This window comes from Ranitomeya imitator, chromosome 2 (genome assembly GCF_032444005.1).
Source record: "Ranitomeya imitator isolate aRanImi1 chromosome 2, aRanImi1.pri, whole genome shotgun sequence".
In the NCBI taxonomy this organism is placed as follows: Eukaryota; Metazoa; Chordata; class Amphibia; order Anura; family Dendrobatidae; genus Ranitomeya; species Ranitomeya imitator.
The window spans coordinates 263,225,122-263,247,131 of record NC_091283.1 but is presented as its reverse complement, the minus strand read 5'-3'; the positions used below and the strand labels follow the sequence as shown (position 1 = coordinate 263,247,131).

The window sequence follows — 22,010 nt, the reverse complement described above, 5'->3', positions numbered from 1 at the left end:
CATGGCTCCAGCACATCAGGAGGATTGCCATTTTCTGGTGTTGCATAACCTGCATGATGTTGTTGTACTGGGTTTTCCATGGTTACAGGAACATAATCCGGTGCTGGATTGGAAAACTATGTCTGTGACTAGTTGGGGTTGTCAAGGGGTACATAGTGATGTTCCTTTAATGTCAATTTCCTCTTCCCCCTCTTCTGAGGTCCCTGAGTTTTTGTCGGATTTCCAGGATGTATGTGATGAGCCCAAGTCCAGTTCCCTTCCACCGCATAGGGACTGTGATTGTGCTATTGACTTGATTCCTGGCTGCAAGTTCCCTAAGGGCCGACTTTTCAATCTGTCAGTACCAGAGCATGCCGCCATGCGGAGTTATGTTAAGGAGTCTTTGGAGAAGGGGCATATTCGGCCGTCTTCGTCACCATTGGGAGTGGGTTTCTTTTTTGTTGCTAAGAAGGATGGCTCCTTGAGACCCTGTATAGATTATCGTCTTCTTAATAAGATCACGGTCAAATTCCAATACCCCTTGCCTTTGCTTTCTGATTTGTTTGCTCGGATTAAGGGGGCTAGTTGGTTTACTAAAATTGACCTTCGAGGGGCATATAATCTTATTCGTATTAGACAGGGTAACGAATGGAAAACTGCATTTAATACACCTGAAGGCCATTTTGAATACCTTGTGATGCCATTCGGGCTCTCTAATGCTTCATCTGTGTTCCAGTCCTTCATGCATGATATTTTCCGCAATTATCTTGATAAATTCATGGTTGTATATTTGGATGATATTTTGATTTTTTCCAATGATTGGGAGTCTCATGTGAAGCAGGTCAGGATGGTATTCCAGATCCTTCGTGATAATGCTTTATTTGTGAAGGGGTCTAAGTGCCTATTTGGAGTTCAGATGGTCTCTTTTTTGGGTTTTATTTTTTCTCCCTCGTCTATAGAAATGGATCCTGTTAAGGTCCAAGCTATCCATGACTGGATTCAGCCCACATCTGTAAAGAGCCTTCAGAAATTTTTGGGTTTTGCTAATTTCTATCGCCGTTTTATTGCCAACTTTTCCAGTGTGGTTAAGCCCCTTACTGATTTGACGAAGAAAGGTGCTGATGTGGCGAATTGGTCCTCTGTGGCTGTTGATTCCTTTCGGGAGCTTAAACGCCGATTTACTTCTGCCCCTGTGTTGCGTCAGCCGGATGTTTCTCTTCCTTTTCAGGTTGACGCTTCTGAGATTGGGGCAGGGGCCGTTTTGTCTCAGAGGAATTCTGATGGTTCTTTGATGAAACCATGTGCTTTTTTTTCCAGAAAGTTTTCGCCTGCGGAGCACAATTATGACATCGGCAATCGTGAGTTGTTGGCTATGAAGTGGGCATTTGAGGAGTGGCGACATTGGCTTGAGGGAGCCATGCACCGCATTGTGGTCTTGACTGATCATAACAATCTGATTTACCTCGAGTCGGCCAAGCGCCTGAACCCTAGACAGGCTCGATGGTCCCTGTTTTTCACCCGTTTTGATTTTGTGGTCTCGTATCTTCCGGGATCTAAGAATGTTAAGGCTGATGCTCTCTCTAGGAGTTTTTTGCCTGATTCTCCTGGAGTCCTTGAGCCGGTTGGCATTCTTAAGGAAGGGGTGATTCTTTCTGCCATTTCCCTTGATTTGCGGCGGGTGCTTCAGGAATTTCAGGCTGATAAACCTGACCGCTGTCCTGTGGGGAAGCTGTTTGTTCCTGATAGATGGACAAGTAGGGTAATTTCTGAGGTTCATTGTTCAGTGTTGGCTGGTCATCCTGGGATTTTTGGTACCAGAGATTTGGTTGCTAGGTCCTTTTGGTGGCCTTCCTTGTCGCGGGATGTGCGTGCTTTTGTGCAGTCCTGTGGGACTTGCGCCCGGGCCAAGCCTTGCTGTTCCCGCGCTAGTGGGTTGCTTTTGCCTTTGCCGGTCCCTGAGAGGCCCTGGATGCATATTTCAATGGATTTCATTTCGGATCTTCCTGTTTCCCAGAAGATGTCTGTTATCTGGGTGGTTTGTGACTGGTTCTCTAAAATGGTCCATCTGGTACCTTTGCCTAAGTTGCCTTCCTCCTCAGATTTGGTTCCATTGTTTTTTCAGCATGTGGTTCGTTTGCATGGCATTCCTTAGAATATTGTGTCTGACAGAGGTTCTCAGTTTGTCTCTAGGTTTTGGCAGGCCTTTTGTGCTAGGATGGGCATTGATTTGTCATTTTCTTCGGCGTTTCATCCTCAGACTAATGGCCAAACTGAGCAAACTAATCAGACCTTGGAAACCTATTTGAGATGCTTTGTGTCTGCTGATCAGGATGATTGGGTGGCTTTCTTGCCGTTGGCCGAGTTTGCCCTTAATAATAGGGCTAGTTCGGCTACTTTGGTTTCACCTTTCTTTTGTAATTTTGGTTTTCATCCTCGTTTTTCTTCGGGGCAGGTTGAGCCTTCTGATTGTCCTGGTGTGGATTTTGTGGAGGACAGGCTGCAGCAGATTTGGACTCATGTGGTGGACAATTTGACGTTGTCTCAGGAAAAGGCTCAACGTTTTGCTAACCGCCGTCGGTGTGTTGGTCCCCGGCTTCGTGTGGGGGATTTGGTTTGGTTGTCTTCTCGTCATGTTCCTATGAAGGTTTCTTCCCCTAAGTTTAAGCCCCGGTTTATTGGTCCTTATAAGATTTCTGAAATTATCAATCCGGTTTCTTTTCGTTTGGCTCTTCCAGCCTCTTTTGCCATTCATAATGTTTTCCATAGATCGTTGTTGCGAAGATATGTTGTGCCCGTTGTTCCCTCGGTTGATCCTCCTGCCTCGGTGTTGGTTGAGGGAGAGTTGGAATATGAGGTTGAGAAAATTTTGGATTCTCGTTTTTCGAGGCGGAGGCTTCAGTATCTTGTCAAGTGGAAGGGTTATGGCCAGGAGGATAATTCTTGGGTTGTTGCCTCCGATGTCCATGCCGCCGATTTGGTTCGTGCTTTTCATTTGGTTCGTCCTGATCGGCCTGGGGGCTCTGGTGAGGGTTCGGTGACCCCTCCTCAAGGGGGTAGGTACTGTTGTGAATTCCGCTCTTGGGCTCCCTCCAGTGGTTGTAAGTGGCACTTTTGTGAGTTCTGCTCTTGGGCTCCTGTTGTGAATTCTGTTGTCGGGCTCCCTCCTGTGGTCATGAATGGTACTTCGGCTGGTTCTGTCCATGGACTTCCTCTGGTGGGTGTTTCTGAGTTTCACAGGTGACGAGGTTAATTCGTTAGCTGCTGCTCTATTTAACTCCACTTAGATCTTTGCTCCATGCTACCTGTCAATGTTCCAGTATTGGTCTAGTTCACTCCTGGATCGTTCTTGTGACCTGTCTTCCCATCAGAAGCTAAGTTCCAGCTTGTATTTCTTTGGTTTGCTATTTTTCTGTCCAGCTTGCGATTTAATTTTTTGTCTTGCTTGCTGGAAGCTCTGGGACGCAGAGGGAGCACCTCCGCACCGTGAGTCGGTGCGGAGGGTCTTTTTGCGCCCTCTGCGTGGTCTTTTTTGTAGGTTTTTGTGCTGACCGCAAAGTAACCTTTCCTATCCTCGGTCTGTTCAGTAAGTCGGGCCTCACTTTGCTAAATCTATTTCATCTCTGTGTTTGTATTTTCATCTTTACTCACAGTCATATGTGGGGGCTGCCTTTTCCTTTGGGGAATTTCTCTGAGGCAAGGTAGGCTTTATTTTTCTATCTTCAGGGCTAGCTAGTTTCTTAGGCTGTGCCGAGTTGCATAGGGAGCGTTAGGCGCAATCCACGGCTATTTCTTGTGTGTTTGATAGGTTTAGGGATTGCGGTCAGCAGAGTTCCCACGTCCCAGAGCTCGTCCTTATTATCAGTAACTATCAGGTCATTCCGTGTGCTCTTAACCACCAGGTCCATTATTGTCCTGACCACCATGTCATAACAGGCTCCCTCCGGTGGTTTAAGTGGTATGGCTGCTCCTTGGATTTAGCAGTCTGCAGCTGCTTCCACTAATTGTCTTTCTGCTCGGCTTTTTGCCTGGCCCTTCCCTTCAGCCAGTGCCACTTGTCAATAGTTCCTGGTTGGATTCACATCTCTGCTTGGATTTCCCTGATATCCTGACCAGTTCAGCAAAGATAAGTCCTTGCTTTGCTCTTTTCGGTCCACATGTTGTGGACTAAATTGTTCTGTGCATTCTATGTTTTGTCCAGCTTGTCAGTATGGATTAATTCTGTTAGCTGAAGCTCTGGGAAGCAGATTTACCCTCCACACATTTAGTCAGGTGTGGAGATTTTTGTAAACTCTGTGTGGACTTTTGTAGTTTTTAATACTGACCGCACAGTATCCTGTCCTGTCCTTTCTATCTAGCTAGACTGGCCTCCTGTGCTACATCCTAGTTTCATTCTATGTATGTCTTTTCCCTCTCCACTCACGGTCATTACATGTGGGGGGCTATCTATCCTTTGGGATTTTCTCTGAGGCAAGATAGCTTTCCTATTTCTATCTTTAGGGGTAGTTAGTTCTCCGGCTGTGAAGAGATGTCTAGGGAGTGACAGAAACATCCCACGGCTACTTCTAGTGTTGTGTTAAGCTTAGGGACTGCGGTCAGTACAGTTACCACCTCCTTCAGAGCTTGTCCATGTTGCTCCTAAACCATCAGATTATAACAGGAAGCCACTGCAGGTGTTTTTATTCTAATTTACTGACATAATGACTTTTGGGTTTTCATTGGCTATAGGATATAGTCATCAACAGAAATAAACGCTTGAGATATATTAGTCATTACAGAGTGATCTAAGAGTTTAATTTTTTGCATTGAAGAACTGAAATAAATTAACTTTTTGATAATATTCTAATTTAGTTAGAAGCACTTGTATGTGACTGTGTAAAAACAATTAAGAACTTAAATAAAGCTTCTCCCCGTGTGAATTATTTGGTGGATAGAAAGAGATGGTTTCTTCACAAAACATTTTTCACATTCTGAACAGGAAAACGGCTTCTCCCCTGTGTGGGTTTTCTGGTGGCTAACAAGATTCGATTTCCGGTTAAAACATTTCCCACATTCTGAACAGGAAAAAGGCTTCTCCCCTGTGTGAGATTTATGATGTCTGATAAGTAATGATTTATCTAGAAAACATTTCCCACATTGTGAACAGGAAAAAGGCTTCTCTCCTGTGTGAGTTCTTTGGTGGGTAACAAGCTGCGCTTTCCGAATAAAACATTTCCCACATTCTGAACAGGAAAAAGGCTTCTCCCCTGTGTGGGTTTTCTGGTGGCTAACAAGATTTGCTTTGTTGTTAAAACATTTCCCACATTCTGAACAGGAAAAAGGCTTCTCCCCTGTGTGGGTTTTCTGGTGGCTAACAAGATTCGTTTTGTGGTTAAAACATTTCCCACATTCGGGACAGGAAAAAGGCTTCTCCCTTGTGTGGGTTTTCTGGTGGCTAACAAGATGCGATTTCTGGTTAAAACATTTCCCACATTCTGAACATGAAAAAGGCTTCTCCCCAGTGTGGGTTTTCTGGTGGCTAACAAGATACACTTTCTGGTTAAAACATTTCCCACATTCTGAACATGAAAAAGGCTTCTCCCCTGTGTGGGTTTTCTGGTGGATAACAAGATTCGCTTTCCTGGTAAAACATTTCCCACATTCTGAACAGGAAAACGGCTTCTCCCCTGTGTGAGATCTATGATGTCTGACAAGTAATGATTTATCTGGAAAACATTTCCCACATTCTGAACAGGAAAAAGGCTTCTCTCCTGTGTGAGTTCTTTGGTGGGTAACAAGTTGCGCTTTCCGAATAAAACATTTCCCACATTCTGAACAGGAAAAAGGCTTCTCCCCTGTGTGGGTTTTCTGGTGGCTAACAAGATTCGATTTGTGGTTAAAACATTTCCCACATTCTGAACAGGAAAAAGGCTTTTTCCCTGTGTGAATTCTCTGGTGACTGACAAAATCTGATTTCTGGTTAAAACATCTCCCACACTTGGAACAAGAAAATCTATTGTCTGCTTTGTGAAGTTTTTGTTGCTTGAGAAATGACTTCTCTAGGGAAAAACTATTTCCATATTCTGACAATGTCTTCATTGTTTTAGGAGCAGTTTGATTTTTAATGCTTATTTTGTGACTTTGATTTTCTTTAGTAGTCGGTAATGAATCAGAAGACAGGACTTGTTCCAAATGATCAGATGACAGATCTTTGCTGTGAAGGGATGATGGTATATTTGGAGTAATGGCATTCACTTCAATTGTATCCTGTGGGATCTCAAGATTATCTGATTTAAACATTGAAGATGTCAGCTGTCCTGCTGATCTTCTGGTACGGTCATCTGCCAAGAATAAAACCAATTATTGTTTTAGAATAAAATATCCTTGAATTCTATATTCTTGAACATTTCTACTTAAACGGTCTGTAAAAATGGCAAGTTATGCAAAATTATTGAATTATTCACAAAGACAATGACAGTTTACTAGACTGTGCTCAAAACCACATTAAGCATCCATGCTTTTGGCATTACTATAGTGAGAAGAAACCACTTATTTTACGGCATGTGTATCTCCTGAAGCACAATCTGGGCACTATGTGTTGGGTAATAACTTGGGATATTTGCAATTTTCACTTTCCAACATCTGGAAACTGCAGTGCAGTCAAAATAGTCACTATTTCTATAGATTAATTTATTGAGGGTTATAATTTACAAAATGGAGTCACTTTATAGGGATTTCATCAGATCTGGTTTTCTGCAATTTTGTCGTATTAGAGATTCTGCAAATGGTGTGCCCCATCTCCTCTGCGATCTGCTCCTGCAATGTCTGCTTCGGACACCAGACGCGGCTTACTAATTCTGCAGGCGATGCTAAGAACAGAGGTGGGGTTGGAACCAGAAGCTCTTAGCGGTGCAGGCTCTTCCCACCCACTAAGATTAGGGTGCCTGGTATCTGTAGTACCATCTAGTCTGGCAGTATAGGTGTGTGTGTATTCAGCTGCAGTAATCTCTTCCCTGTTTTAGCCAATTGGAAAGCACCAAACATTTTTTTATCAGATAAATTTGTATTAACGATAACAAGATTTACAACAGATCACATGTTTATACTCATTTTGTTTTACAGTAAATTAACCCCCCCGATGGAGACGATATCAGGAGCAAACAATAATTCGTCCATAGTTGACAATATCAAACAGAGTTCCAGTTTACCATAAGTTGTATTCTATAATACTATATACTGGTATAACATTAATCCTATCCAACCACGGCTGCCATAATTTATGGAAGAAATCTAGCTCGTCCCTCCTGGTGTAAATGCTTTTCTCAAGCTCAGTTATGTGGTTCGTTTGAGCAATGAATTCGCGTCTGGACAGAGGCTCCTCTCTAACCCAATATTTTGCAATCAGTTTACTTGCAGCAAACGATAATCTTGCAATTACAATTTTAGTCGTATTGTCAGTTAATATTTCCTCCACATACCCTAATATACATATCAACGGATCCCTAGAGATAACGCACCCATACACCACTCCAATGCAGTTCAACAGTACAATCCAATAGGAGGACAATCTGGGACAATGCCAAAGCATATGCAATATGTCCGTCTGAGATTGCCAACACCTTGGACAATCAGAGTTGGACTTCAAAAGCACCACACCTTACTACAGCTTGAAGCATATTGCCGGAATCTGCCAGATACAGCCTTGATCTCCTCTAGTTCAGTCCTCTGTGCTCAGCTCCTGGCTTGTGTATTTGTTTCCTGTTGTGACCCCAGCCTGTTTACTGACTACTCCTATGTCTCCTGAGTTAGTATTTTCTCTGGCCTCTTGGTTCTGACACGGTTATCTGTCTATTCTTCTTCCCTTCTTACTCCACAGAACAGCAGGTAACACTGGGCTTCAAGCCTAGGGGTCTCTGTGTAAGTCCAAATCTGTCATGAACCCCACAGAGATTCCTGACCGCTGCCACCAATATGTCACGGATTCACACCGTGACCGTCACCCCTACGTCACGGATCGGGGTGACTTTAGGCCAACAGACGGCTATCACATGTGCAGGGGGCTTATCTTAGCTATCCCTCCACTGCTACAATGCGATGAACAAAAAAAAACACACACAAGGCTATTGGCCTCTTAGTTTACAGCAGGGGCTTATTTTAGGTATCCCACTGCTCTTCAATATACCACGAACTGCAGGGATTTATGTGTATCCCGCTTACAGTTCCACTTAAACCTTGCAGCTCTCTGGCGCCCCCCTTTCTGTCAGGTCAGATTAGGTACTGCACCTAGGGTGATTAGTCGCCAGAAAGGCTGCCTGCTATGTACTAGCTATTGGGCACGATGCAGCGACGTGATAAACTACTCCCGCTCAGGCAGGAACAATAATTATCAACACCGCAGTCGCTACATTGACACCCAAAGGCCTGCACACGGTATTGCTGCCACCAGCTTCGATTAAACGGGTCCGAAGCTAACCCAAAACAGTAGCGTAATTCCCTTCAGGAGACAGGGGTACGTTTTAGAACTGGAAGAACGAACTAGTATTAAATATTATACTCCGTAAAGTTTAGGCAGTGTTTATAGAAAAATATTACAAGGATTTTACAAAAGGAGACAATTGCAAATATGTACAAGGTAATTATAAAAAAACAGGGAATAACATGAGAAATCAACACTTACATGTGTTCAGAGCATTGCAGGCAACCAGGCTAGTGGAGTTCCCATATGTCCCAGTGCATTAGGACTTGCAGTCAGGGCTCTTCAGGTAAAAAACTGACTGCTGGAAGCCTGCCAGAAACTTATAACCTGCAGCCTGTGACATCACAGAAAGGGCTGAGTTAAGATCGCCCTCCTCTTTCTTCAGTCTTGGTAACTCTAACACAAGTTACTCTAATGGCTGTATCTCCGCTACAGAACATGTCATAATCATAACAAACACAGCATTCATCTCGTATTAACGTGGGCATTCTAATGAGATCAAATATGTCCTATTTGTGATGCATAATTACAGAGAAATCCAAACTTTTTTACCTGATGGAGTTAGAAGCTCATGTTTACAGCGGTTGACAGATCCACCGAGGGAGATTCCAAATATGTATTTATTATTCTCCTATCTTAAAGTGTTTGCCTAATATCTTACAATAACAGAACAAAGGACCCTCATGGATTCTAGAGTCTTCTAATCCAGTTCTAGCTGGCAAAGCTTTACAAAGCAGCTATGCAGGTCGTAAATTCCTCTCTTCAATAAAACTCCCCCACATACATTGGCAAGGCAAGGTCTTGCCTGAGTGAAAGGGAAGGGTTTTTTTTAGCCCACATCCTGGGCTGACAAGAGAAACTAAACTTATATGATATTTCATACAATATCGTGACACGTCCCCCTTTTGGTGTGCGCTACGGAGGCAGAACCCCATGGTATGCCTCCATGTGCACCTCAGTAGGTTCACCCTGGGGGGACAGTCCATCTGCATTTCCATGTTCCGTGCCCATTTTGTGTTCAATGGTGAAGTCAAGCTGCTGAAGGGCAAGGCTCCAGCGTAGCAACCTGCTGTTGGTTCCACACATGGCGTTTAGCCAGCGCAGAGGGTTGTGGTCGGTCACCACTGTGAAGGTGCGACCGTACAAGTAGGGCTGCAAGCGCTGCAGGGCCCAGACTATGGCCAGGCACTTCTTCTCGATGGTGGAGTTGGCTACTTGCCTCGGCAAAAGTTTCTGGCTCAGGTACAACACGGGGTGCTCTTGGTCCTCCGAGTCAACCTGGCTGAGCACAGCACCAAGGCCAAAGGCTGGCGTCAGTCTGTACCAAGAAAGCGCGACGGCTTTCAACACAGGGTCGTTGCACAGTGCGGTTTTCAACGCCTGGAAGGCCCCCTCACAGCCATCTGTCCAGTTGACGATGTGGGGTAGCTTCTTCCTGGTGAGATCCGTCAAAGGTTTTGCCAGGCTACTATAGTGCTGTACGAAGCGCCTATAGTACCCTGCAGTGCCCAGGAAAGACATCACCTGTTTCTTGGTCGCAGGAGTGGGCCAGTTCACGATCACGCCCAATTTCTCAGGCTCTGGGTTTAGGGTGCCTCCGCCTACCCGGTGACCCAGGTAGTGGACCTCCCTCATGCCCATCTGGCGCTTTCCGGGCTTGATAGTCAGTCCTGCTTGGTGATTTCGCCTGAGCACCTCCTCAAGATGCTGCAGGTGTTCCTTCAAGGAGGGACTGAAAATGGCAATGTCATCCAAGCACGCCACTGCGTACTTCTCCAGTCCCTGAAGCAGGAGGTTGACCATCCGCTGGAAAGTGGCAGGGGCATTCTTCATGCCGAAGGGCATGACCGTGGACTCGTACAGTCCAAAGGGTGTGATAAAGGCGGACTTCTCCTGCGCCTTGGGGCTCAGGGGAATCTGCCAGTATCCTTGACTCAGATCCATTATTGTCAGGTATTTTGCGCCAGCTAACTTCTCAAGCAGCTCCTCGATACACGGCATTGGGTGTGCGTCAGAGGCTGTAATGGCGTTGAGCCCCCTGTAGTCCACGCAGAACCGGGTGGTCCAGTCCTTCTTTGGCACGAGAACTACAGGTGAGGCCCACGCGCTCTTTGACCGTCGAATCACTCCCAGCTGTAACATCTCATCGATCTCCTGGGGCATAATCTGCTGCACCTGGTCAGAGATTGGATAGGGTGTTCGCCGTAGTGGGGCGTGATTCCCGGTGTCCACCTCGTGGACTGTTAACTCAGTCATCCCAGGTCTGTTGGAGAACATGACCCGGAAGGGTTCCAGTGTGGTTTGCAACTGCAACCGATGTGGTTCAGTTAGCAAGGCGCTTACCTCCACATCCTCAATGGACCCACGGGCCTTGGCTAGGGCCAGCATGTCCAGGAGGGTGTCTTCCTCCCCGTCTTCGGGTAAGCTGCAGACCGGTAGGATGAAAGGTTCCCATTCGTGCTGAGCCTTCATCATGTTGACGTGAAAGGCCTTTAGCCTACCCTGAGCATGGTCAAGCGTGACCACGTAGGTGAACGGGTTGAGCTGTTGGTGTACGACGTACGGGCCCTCCCATGCTGCCTGAAGCTTATCCGTTGGTACGGGGACCAGCACCCACACCTTTTGACCCACGTGGTAGGTCCGCTCCCGGGCGTTCTGGTGGTACCAGTGCTTCTGATCAGCCTGAGCCTGCGTCATGTTGTCATGCACCAACTGCATCAAGGTCTGCATCTTGTCACGGAAGCGCATGACATACTCCACTATGGACACTTCAGAAGGGTTTGGCTCCTCTTCCCAGGATTCTATTACCAACCCAAGGGGTCCCCGGACTCGCCTGCCGTACAGGAGCTCGAAGGGGGAGAACCCCGTCGAGGCCTGCGGAACCTCTCGGTAAGCGAATAGCAGGTGTGGGAGGTACCGCTCCCAGTCATGCCCTTGTGTCTCAACCAGCATGCGTAGCATCTGTTTGAGGGTACCATTGAAGCGTTCACACAAGCCATTGGTCTGTGGGTGATACGCACTCGATACCAGGTGCTTCACCTGCTTTCTCTTACAGAGAGCCTACATTAGGCGAGACATGAATTGGGTCCCTTGATCAGTGAGCATCTCCCTGGGAAATCCTACACGAGCAAAGATAGCCAACATTGCATCCGCCACCTTATCTGCTCTAGTTGACGACAGAGCTACTGCCTCTGGGTACCAGGTAGCGTAGTCTACCACAGTAAGGATGTATCGCTTTCCAGAGCTGCTGGGGACGGCCAGCGGGCCCACAATGTCCACCGTGATCCTCTGGAAAGGCTCCTCTATCACTGGCAAAGGGATCAGGGGAGCCTTAATAGCAGGCCCTGCCTTCCCCACTCTTTAACAGGTGACACAGGAGCGGCAGTAGTTTGACATATCTGTCCCTATCTTAGGCCAATAGAAGTCTTGAGACAGCCGGGCCTTTGTTTTGCTGATCCCCAAGTGTCCAGCTAGCGGGATCTCATGGGCAATCCGTAACAACTCACCACAACTCACCCCAGAATTGCTGCGGGACGACCAGCTGTCTTTCCCTCAACCACTCCTTTTGCGATTTTCCGGGTATTGTCTCCCGGTACAACCTTCCTTGTTCCCAGAACACCTTCTCCTTATCAGTCTCGGAGGTGCGCGTCTCGGCGAGTTGTCTCAAACTCTTTAGGCTCGCATCAGTATGCAGAGCGGCCTGAAACTCCTGGCTAGGGGAAGCCAGAAGCAATGTCAGGGTCCCTTCCCCACGGGAACCCTCTTGGACCTGTTCTGGGTCCACCTCTGGTTCATCACACTGATGACTGAGGAGGGTCTGGAAGGCAGACAGTTATCTGCGTTCCAGGCACTCTGACGGCGGGTGACAGCAGCTACGTAGGCTGTCTCCCTGGGGATTTCTACAGACCCATCAGCCGACGCTGCTATGGGCTCTACCTCCCCATCCACCCTCATTACCTCAGGAGCATTGCTACCTATGGGCCAGTTACCTTCCACGGTGGCACTGGTCAATTGCATGGCATCACCTTCCTCACGGTTCCCATGTATCTCCCCATTTCCTGTAGCACCGACACTTGCCCCTGCTAGGGGTTCCTCAGCCGTCTCACTCCACAGAGCGACGTGGCTGAGCACTCCTGTACCTATGGACACATTAACCTTCACAGAAAAATCATTATCAGGTTCAGTTGGCACAGGTACAACATTTTCACCATCAATCCTAGGCAAAAAAAATGGTTATCACAGGCATCATTACTGGATAAAGCATGGTCAGGTAACACATGAGATTTCCCATCATCATCAGGGTTAACGTTACCCTTATTAGCAGATCGGGGAGGGGTGTCAGGGACGTAGTATGCAACCATCCTCCCCAAATCAGTCCCCAACAAAACATCAGTGGGCAAATTATCACAGCCCCACTTCCTTCACCCCGCTCCCAGCACCCCAATCAATATAAACCCGGGCCATTGGTAAGGGACAGCTGATGCCCCCAATCCCCCTGTAACAACTCTGCTGGCATCACGTCATGGCCTCACATCTCTCACACTATCTTACCCACTGCTCCAGGTCATGATGTGGTTTCTGTTTCATGCCAGCTCCATGTTCTGTGTCTCTGCTCTCTGCATGCCTCATTGCTATGTGTATAGGGGGCCGGCGCCTGAACTCTCTGGTTCTTATAGGAATCAGGTGCATCTGTCTAATCAGTTCCTGACCAATTATCAAGAGGCCTCCTGTATATAGTGCAGCTCCACCCTGTGGTCTGGGCCTGTGCAATGTGTTAGCTCAGTTAGTGTTTAGCTGCTGAGTTTGCCTGGCCTTGCTCTGAGTTACTCCCTCTCTGGAGGCTTTTCTCTGTGCTATTGCCTTGATCTTGTAGTCCGCCCTCCAGGAGGCAGAATATCCTGGTCCCTGTGTCTTTGTTCTTGTGTCTTGTTCCATTGCCTTGTCTGTACTTAGTCTTATCTCGGTCTTCTTGTATGTGGCTTCCTTCCCTGCTGTGTCTTTCCTTGTGTTCTCAGTCTGCTTACACTCCGCACTCTTGCGGCTCTGCCTGCTCTGTATCTTGGTGGCTTTGCCGCTGCTCCGCACTCCTGCGGTTCTGCTCCGTTCTACTCTGCTCCGCTCCCGTTGCTGCAGAAACCTTTTGCTGCAGTTCCTCTCTGCAATCCTTGCGGTTCCACTCTGCTTAGCTTCTGCAGTATTTCTTGCTGCAGCTTCTCTCCACATTCTTTGTGGCTCTGCTCAGCTTTTGTTGCTACGCTATCTCTTGCTGCTTTTCCACTCCTATCTGCAGTCTTGCACTCCTCTCCTGTGTGAACAGGTCCCTACCTGTTCCTTCATATTTCATATCTGTTCCTGCACCTCCAGTGTGAACAGGTCCCTACCTGTTCAAACTACATATCTGTTCCTGCACCTCCAGTGTGAACAGGTCCCTACCTGTTCCTCCAAACTACATATCTGTACCTGAACCTCCAGTGTGAACAGGCCCCTACCTGTTCCTTCATATACCACATCAACCAATCCTGTGTTCCTGCCAGTCCTGCCGTTCCTGCCCTGCCTTGCCTTCCAGTCCTGTGTTCTCTGCAGTGCCTCCCAATCCTGTGTTCCTGCCGTTCCTGCCCTGCCTTCTAGTCCTGTGTTTCTGCTGTCGTAGCCAGTCCTGTGTTCTCTGCCGTGTCTCTGCCAGCCTACTCGTCTGAGTTCCAGCCGTGCTCTTCTGCCAGTCCTGCCTAATGCCCGCACCAATCCTGGTGTTCCTGTCTCCCAAGTGGGATCAGCAGCCACGGCCAGACACCACCCTGGAGTAGCACCTGGCAGCTGCCTGCTGCACAAGCCTGACCTCACCATCAGAGGCTCCAGTGAAAACCCAGGCAGCTGTCATAGTCACGCCCCTTCCAGGGTAGTCTGGTTTGTGGCACAGTGGGGCCACAAACCCACCAAGCTCACGCCCACCAGTCAGGGCGTGAGCGTGACAGTTTGCACAGGCCATGGCCTCCGCTGTATCCCATGTCCTACCGCTCTCAGAGCATGATGAACTTTCTCTCTACCAGTATGAGCAAGCTGAAGAATTTGTTCCGCCCTGTGTCGTTCCAATTGAGGAGACCTCGGGCCCAATCATAATTTCAAACGCTCTCTACAATCAACTTCGGGCCTATGAGGAAGAGCACAACCCAGCAGACCCACCTAGGTTCTATGGGAATCCAGAGGAATGCCAAAGCTTCCTGGAACAGTGCTTGCGCTACATCCTGCAAAATGCAGCTTGTTTTCCCTCTGACCTGATTAAGGTGGGCTACATCATGTCCTACCTAGCAGGAGATGCTTTATTATGGATTTGTCCCCTCTGGGAAGCAGGGGATCCTATCATCATGAGTCTTGGGGCCTTCCTGGTGGCCTTCCGTAAAGTCTTTGACATGCCTCGTCCTGCTGCTCCTGTGAAGTCTTCCCCATCTAGATCCGAGGAGCGCTCCAGACGGGCGAAACCCGTGAAGAAACCTCCACGTCAAGCCATGACCGTCTGTGATCCTCCAGTTCCTCTACCCGTTAAAGCAGCTACTCAAATAGAACCCAAAAAGACTGTCAAGAGTGGACTGGCAAAGCACCAGTCTAAGACCAGTCGTAAGAAGGGCTTACTATGTCGCTGCTGTTGTGAGGGACACCTGGATAGCCTCTGTCCAGGGGATCTAAAGCTCCAAAACCTCGGGCCAGTAGGAGAGACTGCCCTTGGTGAGAATAATTCCCTTCCGCTTAAGGGTACCGTCACACAGTGGCATTTTGATCGTTACGACGGCACGATCCGTGACGCTCCAGCGTCGTAACAATATCGCTCCAGCGTCGTAGACTGCTGTCACACTTTGCAATGTACGACGTTGGAGCGATAATTTCACGACATATGTGCGATGTAGAAGCCGTTGGTTACTATGCGCACATCGTATACAATATCGTGCACACCTTTGTTACACCATGCGATCATGCCGCCACAGCGGGACACTAGACGACGAAAGAAAGTTTCAAACGATCTGCTACGACGTACGATTCTCAGCGGGGTCCCTGATCGCAGGAGCGTGTCAGACACAGCGAGATCACTGGAACGTCACGGATATATCGCTGGACTGTCACAAATCGTGCCGTCGTAGCGATCAAAATGCCACTGTGTGACGGTACCCTAAGTCTGTGACTGTTCCGGTGCCTTGTGGGAGCTTCAGCCCTGCAGATATATTCAAGCTGCTAACCAGACGGAGTCTAAATGTGGTTCCTGTTCCACTACTCTAGAATCCTGTGAAGGTGTTTGCTAATGATCGAGCCCTACTTATGAACAGTCCAGTGTTGAAGGGACAACTACAGCTCCAAATCGGAGCATTATATGCGGAGAGATTTGTTTTCCACTTGTTGACCAGTCCGCCCGTCGGTCGTTCTGAACCTGATACTCTGCTGCCTGTTCCGGTCCGAAGACCCAGCGTGGTTCTGCGTTTGGAACTATCAAGTCTCCAGAAGTTTCTTGTTCCTAAACTGCAAGGTCAATCTACAGTGTTGATATCTTCGCCACCTAATCAGCTGGCTATTGAGTCACGGTGTGCTGACCTCACTGAAGTAAAGAAAGCAGTGGCGTCCTCTCCGCACACCTCCAGTGACAATACCAGTGACCAGTTCCCAGGAACATCCTTGTCACTTAAAAAATTTTCTCTGAACTTTGGGAAAAAGATGCTTCCTGTAATGATACCTTCAGATTCCATGTGGCAGGTGGATGAAGAAGTTGAAGCTGAAGCTCTTGCATCTCTGTTCTTCACCAGTCCGGAGGAAGAGATGGTCCAGTTTTGTCTGAGTAACAAGCTGATGGGGCTTCCTGAATGTATGCCTTCTGCTTCCAAGTGGCTACTTGATACTAAGACAGAGACTTAATCATCCTCTAATCTAGAAGAGGAGGTCCAGTTTTTTCAGGGTACCAGGCTGAAGATGTTTCCTGTATGTATGCCTCCAGTTTCCATCTGGCTATTTGGTGAAGATCCCAAGACAGAAGTATTCTCATCTCTGCTTCCCACCGGTCTAAAGGAGAAGGTCCAATTTTCTTGTAATGATGGGCTTAAGTTGGATCCAGTGAATGTGTCTTCAGTTTCCCAGGAATCACATTATGTTGTGGTCAAATCGCAAGCTTCCAAGTCCCTGCTTTCAATTAATCAGGTGAAAGAAGTCCTGGCCCTTGCATCTTCTGTGTGGGAAGCTGATCCTACTGGACTCAAAGAGACTGGGCAACCTGAGATCTCTAATGTCACATATACCTCATTCTACCAGGGGAATGTTGTGATGGCTCTGACTATGTCTGCTCCTATCCTTCTTCTACAAGTTATTCTGGCGGGCTTGAAGAAGAGAGGCCGTAAAGGGGGGGTAATGTAACAACTCTGCTGGCATCACGTCATGGCCTCACATCTCTCACACTATCTTACCCACTGCTCCAGGTCATGATGTGGTTTCTGTTTCATGCCAGCTCCATGTTCTGTGTCTCTGCTCTCTGCATGCCTCATGGCTATGTGTATAGGGGGCCGGCGCCTGAACTCTCTGGTTCTTATAGGAATCAGGTGCATCTGTCTAATCAGTTCCTGACCAATTATCAAGAGGCCTCCTGTATATAGTGCAGCTCCACCCTGTGGTCTGGGCCTGTGCAATGTGTTAGCTCAGTTAGTGTTTAGCTGCTGAGTTTGCCTGGCCTTGCTCTGAGTTACTCCCTCTCTGGAGGCTTTTCTCTGTGCTATTGCCTTGATCTTGTAGTCCGCCCTCCAGGAGGCAGAATATCCTGGTCCCTGTGTCTTTGTCCTTGTGTCTTGTTCCATTGCCTTGTCTGTACTTAGTCTTATCTCGGTCTTCTTGTATGTGGCTTCCTTCCCTGCTGTGTCTTTCCTTGTGTTCTCAGTCTGCTTACACTCCGCACTCTTGCGGCTCTGCCTGCTCTGTATCTTGGTGGCTTTGCAGCTGCTCCGCACTCCTGCGGTTCTGCTCCGTTCTACTCTGCTCCGCTCCCGTTGCTGCAGAAACCTTTTGCTGCAGTTCCTCTCTGCAATCCTTGCGGTTCCACTCTGCTTAGCTTCTGCAGTATTTCTTGCTGCAGCTTCTCTCCACATTCTTTGTGGCTCTGCTCAGCTTTTGTTGCTACGCTATCTCTTGCTGCTTTTCCACTCCTATCTGCAGTCTTGCACTCCTCTCCTGTGTGAACAGGTCCCTACCTGTTCCTTCATATTTCATATCTGTTCCTGCACCTCCAGTGTGAACAGGTCCCTACCTGTTCCTCCAAACTACATATCTGTACCTGCACCTCCAGTGTGAACAGGTCCCTACCTGTTCCTCCAAACTACATATCTGTACCTGCACCTCCAGTGTGAACAGGTCCCTACCTGTTCCTCCAAACCACATATCTGTACCAGCACCTCCAGTGTGAACAGGCCCCTACCTGTTCCTTCATATACCACATCAACCACTCCACAAGCCTGACCTCACCATCAGAGGCTCCAGTGAAAACCCAGGCAGCTGTCATAGTCACGCCCCTTCCAGGGTAGTCTGATTTGTGGCACAGTGGGGCCACAAACCCCCCGAGCTCACGCCCACCAGTCAGGGCGTGAGCGTGACACCCCCCAAGAGAACTGCTGCATTAGGCCCTGGGGCCTTGGATGAGGGGTTCTTCTGCTTGTCTGGACAGTAGGGACTGATATGACCAGGCCGCTTGCAGACTTAACACTGGCGAGGTTCGGTGGTAGGTCTGATGCTGTTGGCTACGAGGACAGGACCTCTGGTGTGTTGGCTGGCAGGGGTACTGGCGTTGGATGCAGGCTTACCCCCTCTCCAGCTGGTGGTGACTGGCTTCCGCACTTCTGATCTACGGTTGGCCTCATAGGCATCGGTAATCTGCGCTGCTTTCGTCACGTCTTTGGGCTCTCTGTCCATCACGAACTGTCCCACCTCAGCTGGGCAAAGATGGAAGAACTGGTCTTTGATCATCAGGTCTCACAGCTGTGCAAAGGTGGTCACTGACAGTCCTTGGGTCCACTGGTCAAAGTGGGTCCCCAGTCCATGCACCACATCACTGTAACTGTCGTGTGGGCCACGTTGGAGGGTCCGGAACTTTCTATGGTACACCTCGGGTGTAAGCTGGTACTTGGCTATCAGAGCCTGCTTGATGGCCTCATAGTCGCCATCTTGTTCTTGAGGGAGGGCAGCAAACGCCTCCAGAGCTTTGCCTCTCAGCCCTGGTGTTAGGTATCGTGCCCATTCTTGTCTAGGCAGCTGGTACTGTCTGCAGGCTTTCTCAAAGGCCCGCAGAAAAGTGTCCAAGTCCCCGTCCTTTTCCATAACAGGGAAGTGATCGGGCCAGGGCTTCGGTGTCTGAGCGCTGCTTGGCTTACGGCTGGACTGGGACAACCCCTGCATTTGCAGTCGGGCCATCTGCAGCTGGTACTCCCGCTCTGCTTGGGCCTCTCGCTCGGCTCGCTGGACCTGGGCCTCTCGCTCGGCTTGCTCCTGGTATTGCTGGATCAGCTGCCGATGTCCCTCATGGTCGTCATTGGGGAATTCTTTCAAGGCCGCCTGCAGGTGGGGGTCCAACTCGCCCAGATTGCTAACAGAGCCAGCATTCAGTGGTTGGACCTCTGCTGCAGCACCATGTTCGCTTGTGCTGGCTTCTGCGGCCACTGGGCTCTGAGAGTGGTCTAGAGTGGCTTCCCATTGCACCAGAACTGCGACCAGTTGGCTTTTGTTTTTGCCTGCATAGGGCAATAAGGGTGTCTCTGGTCTGCTGCTCATAAAAGGTTTCTCCCAGCACAACCATGGTTACCAAATAAAAGATAGGACAGAAAAATGAAGAGAAAGGGAAGGGATAATTACCAGTACACACAATTGTCTCAGGACTAATAAACACTGAGTTCGTTCTCCAAACTTATTTTCGCAGTCCTCGCAAGAACTTTCTGTAAGTTTTTAGTGAGAGGAATGATTGCTCAAACCAAATCACTAATGCTCTAATATCCCACCGCCTTGCCACCATTTTGTCATGAACCCCACAGAGATTCCTGACCGCTGCCACCAATGTCACGGATTCACACCGTGACCGTCACCCCTACGTCACGGATCGGGGTCACTTTAGGCCAACAGACGGCTATCAAATGTGCAGGGGGCTTATCTTAGCTATCCCTCCACTGCTACAATGTGATGAACAAAAAAAAACACACACAAGGCTATTGACCTCTTAGTTTACAGCAGGGGCTTATTTTAGGTATCCCACTGCTCTTCAATATACCACGAACTGCAGGGATTTAGGTGTATCCCGCTTACAGTTCCACTTAAACCTTGCAGCTCTCTGGCACCCCCCTTTCTGTCAGGTCAGATTAGGTACTGCACCTAGGGTGATTAGTCGCCAGAAAGGCTGCCTGTTATGTACTGGCTATTGGGCACGCTGCAGCGACGTGATAAACTACTCCCGCTCAGGCAGGAACAATAATTATCAACACCGCAGTCGCTACATTGACACCCAGAGGCCTGCACACGGTATTGCTGCCACCAGCTTCGATTAAACGGGTCCGAAGCTAACCCAAAACAGTAGCGTAATTCCCTTCAGGAGACAGGGGTACGTTTTAGAACTGGAAGAACGAACTAGTATTAAATATTATACTCCGTAAAGTTTAGGCAGTGTTTATAGAAAAATATTACAAGGATTTTACAAAAGGAGACAATTGCAAATATGTACAAGGTAATTATAAAAAAACAGGGAATAACATGAGAAATCAACACTTACATGTGTTCAGAGCATTGCAGGCAACCAGGCTAGTGGAGTTCCCATATGTCCCAGTGCATTAGGACTTGCAGTCAGGGCTCTTCAGGTAAAAAACTGACTGCTGGAAGCCTGCCAGAAACTTATAACCTGCAGCCTGTGACATCACAGAAAGGGCTGAGTTAAGATCGCCCTCCTCTTTCTTCAGTCTTGGTAACTCTAACACAAGTTACTCTAATGGCTGTATCTCCGCTACAGAACATAATCATAACAAACACAGCATTCATCTCGTATTAACGTGGGCATTCTAATGAGATCAAATATGTCCTATTTGTGATGCATAATTACAGAGAAATCCAAACTTTTTTACCTGATGGAGTTAGAAGCTCATGTTTACAGCGGTTGACAGATCCACCGAGGGAGATTCCAAATATGTATATACACGCAGGTTATATATACAGGTATGCGCATACCTGTATATATAACCTGCGTGTATATACATATTTATTTGTTTTGTATTCATTTTTTGACAAACGTAAAGGTGGAAGTTTTTTGGTATTGCTGCTGGAACTATTAATAGCGGTGACACTTTGCGCCACCATTTTTTATATATATTTTCTAGAGATTCCAAATATGTATTTATTATTCTCCCATCTTAAATCGTTTGTCTAATATCTTACAGTAACAGAACAAAGGACCCTCATGGATTCTAGAGTCTTCTAATCCAGTTCTAGCTGGCAAAGCTTTCCAATGCAGCTATGCCGGTCGTAAATTCCTCTCTTCAATAAAACTCCCCCACATACATTGGCAAGGCAAGGTCTTGCCTGAGTGAAAGGGAAGGGGGGGGTTTTAGCCCACATCCTGGGCTGACAAGAGAAACTAAACTTATATGATAGTTCATACAATATCGTGACAAAATCCATGTAGAGGGGTTAAAGAAGTTAAAGGGTAATGGGCAAAACTGTGACTATAGACAATTACACATCTACTGAAATGATCAAGCTGAACAGTCATTCTCAGGAAAAAAAAAATGAGTAGTGGTGAAACTTCTCTGGAGTAATTGGAGTATGGGACTCGGTGGCTCTAAGTAGTATAAACTATCGTAAGGACCAATATTTTCTGACAGATAAATGTCAAGAAGAAATATTAGACATTTAAATAGAACTTTTTATAATAGTGCAGAGCTGAGGGATCTTAAATTTAGATCTCAGGTATTTGGTAACAAACCTTTTTCTAAACACTTCCAGGGAGTTACAGACTCAGATAAGTGAGGCAGGCCGATCCCACCACAATCAAACTATCATGCAGAATGAACATGTATAAAAAAAAAAAGTTACATCCTCAACAACAACATATGTATGAGGGGAGAACTCCAACACTAAACCGGAGTTGCACTCATTCATGGTGGATTACTAGAGCTACTATGAGTCCTGACTAGTAGAGTAGAGAAAGTATTAGCGCCCACTTTTCAGGAGAGATTACTGCACAATCCGAATTAACGTATATACTCGAGTATAAGCCAACCCGAGTATAAGCCGAGACCCCTAATTTTGACACAAAAAACTGAGAAAACTTAATGACTCGAGTATAAGCCTAGGGTGGAAAATGCAGCAGCTACCGGTAAATGTCAAAAATAAAAATAGATACCAATAAAAGTAAAATTAATTGAGACATCAGTAGGTTAAGGGTTTTTGAATATCCATATTGAATCAGGAGCCCATATAATGCTTCATACAGTTCATGATGGGCCCATAAGATGCTTCATACAAAATACACCCCATAAAATGCTCCATACAGTATATGATGGGCCCCATAAGATGCTCCATACAAAATACACCC

At 47.4% G+C, this 22,010-nt stretch overlaps 1 protein-coding gene across 1 annotated transcript in view; it reads right to left on the bottom strand.

Moving 5' to 3' along the window:
• Positions 1-4,084: 4,084 nt before the first annotated feature.
• The window catches only part of LOC138666377 (oocyte zinc finger protein XlCOF22-like), a 66,575-nt gene continuing 48,649 nt past the window's right edge, over positions 4,085-22,010 (bottom strand). The window contains exon 7 of the mRNA XM_069754604.1: positions 4,085-6,296. Coding sequence (XP_069610705.1) covers positions 4,870-6,296 — 1,427 coding nt within the window. The 3' untranslated portion in view covers positions 4,085-4,869. The remainder of the gene's footprint in view (positions 6,297-22,010) is intronic.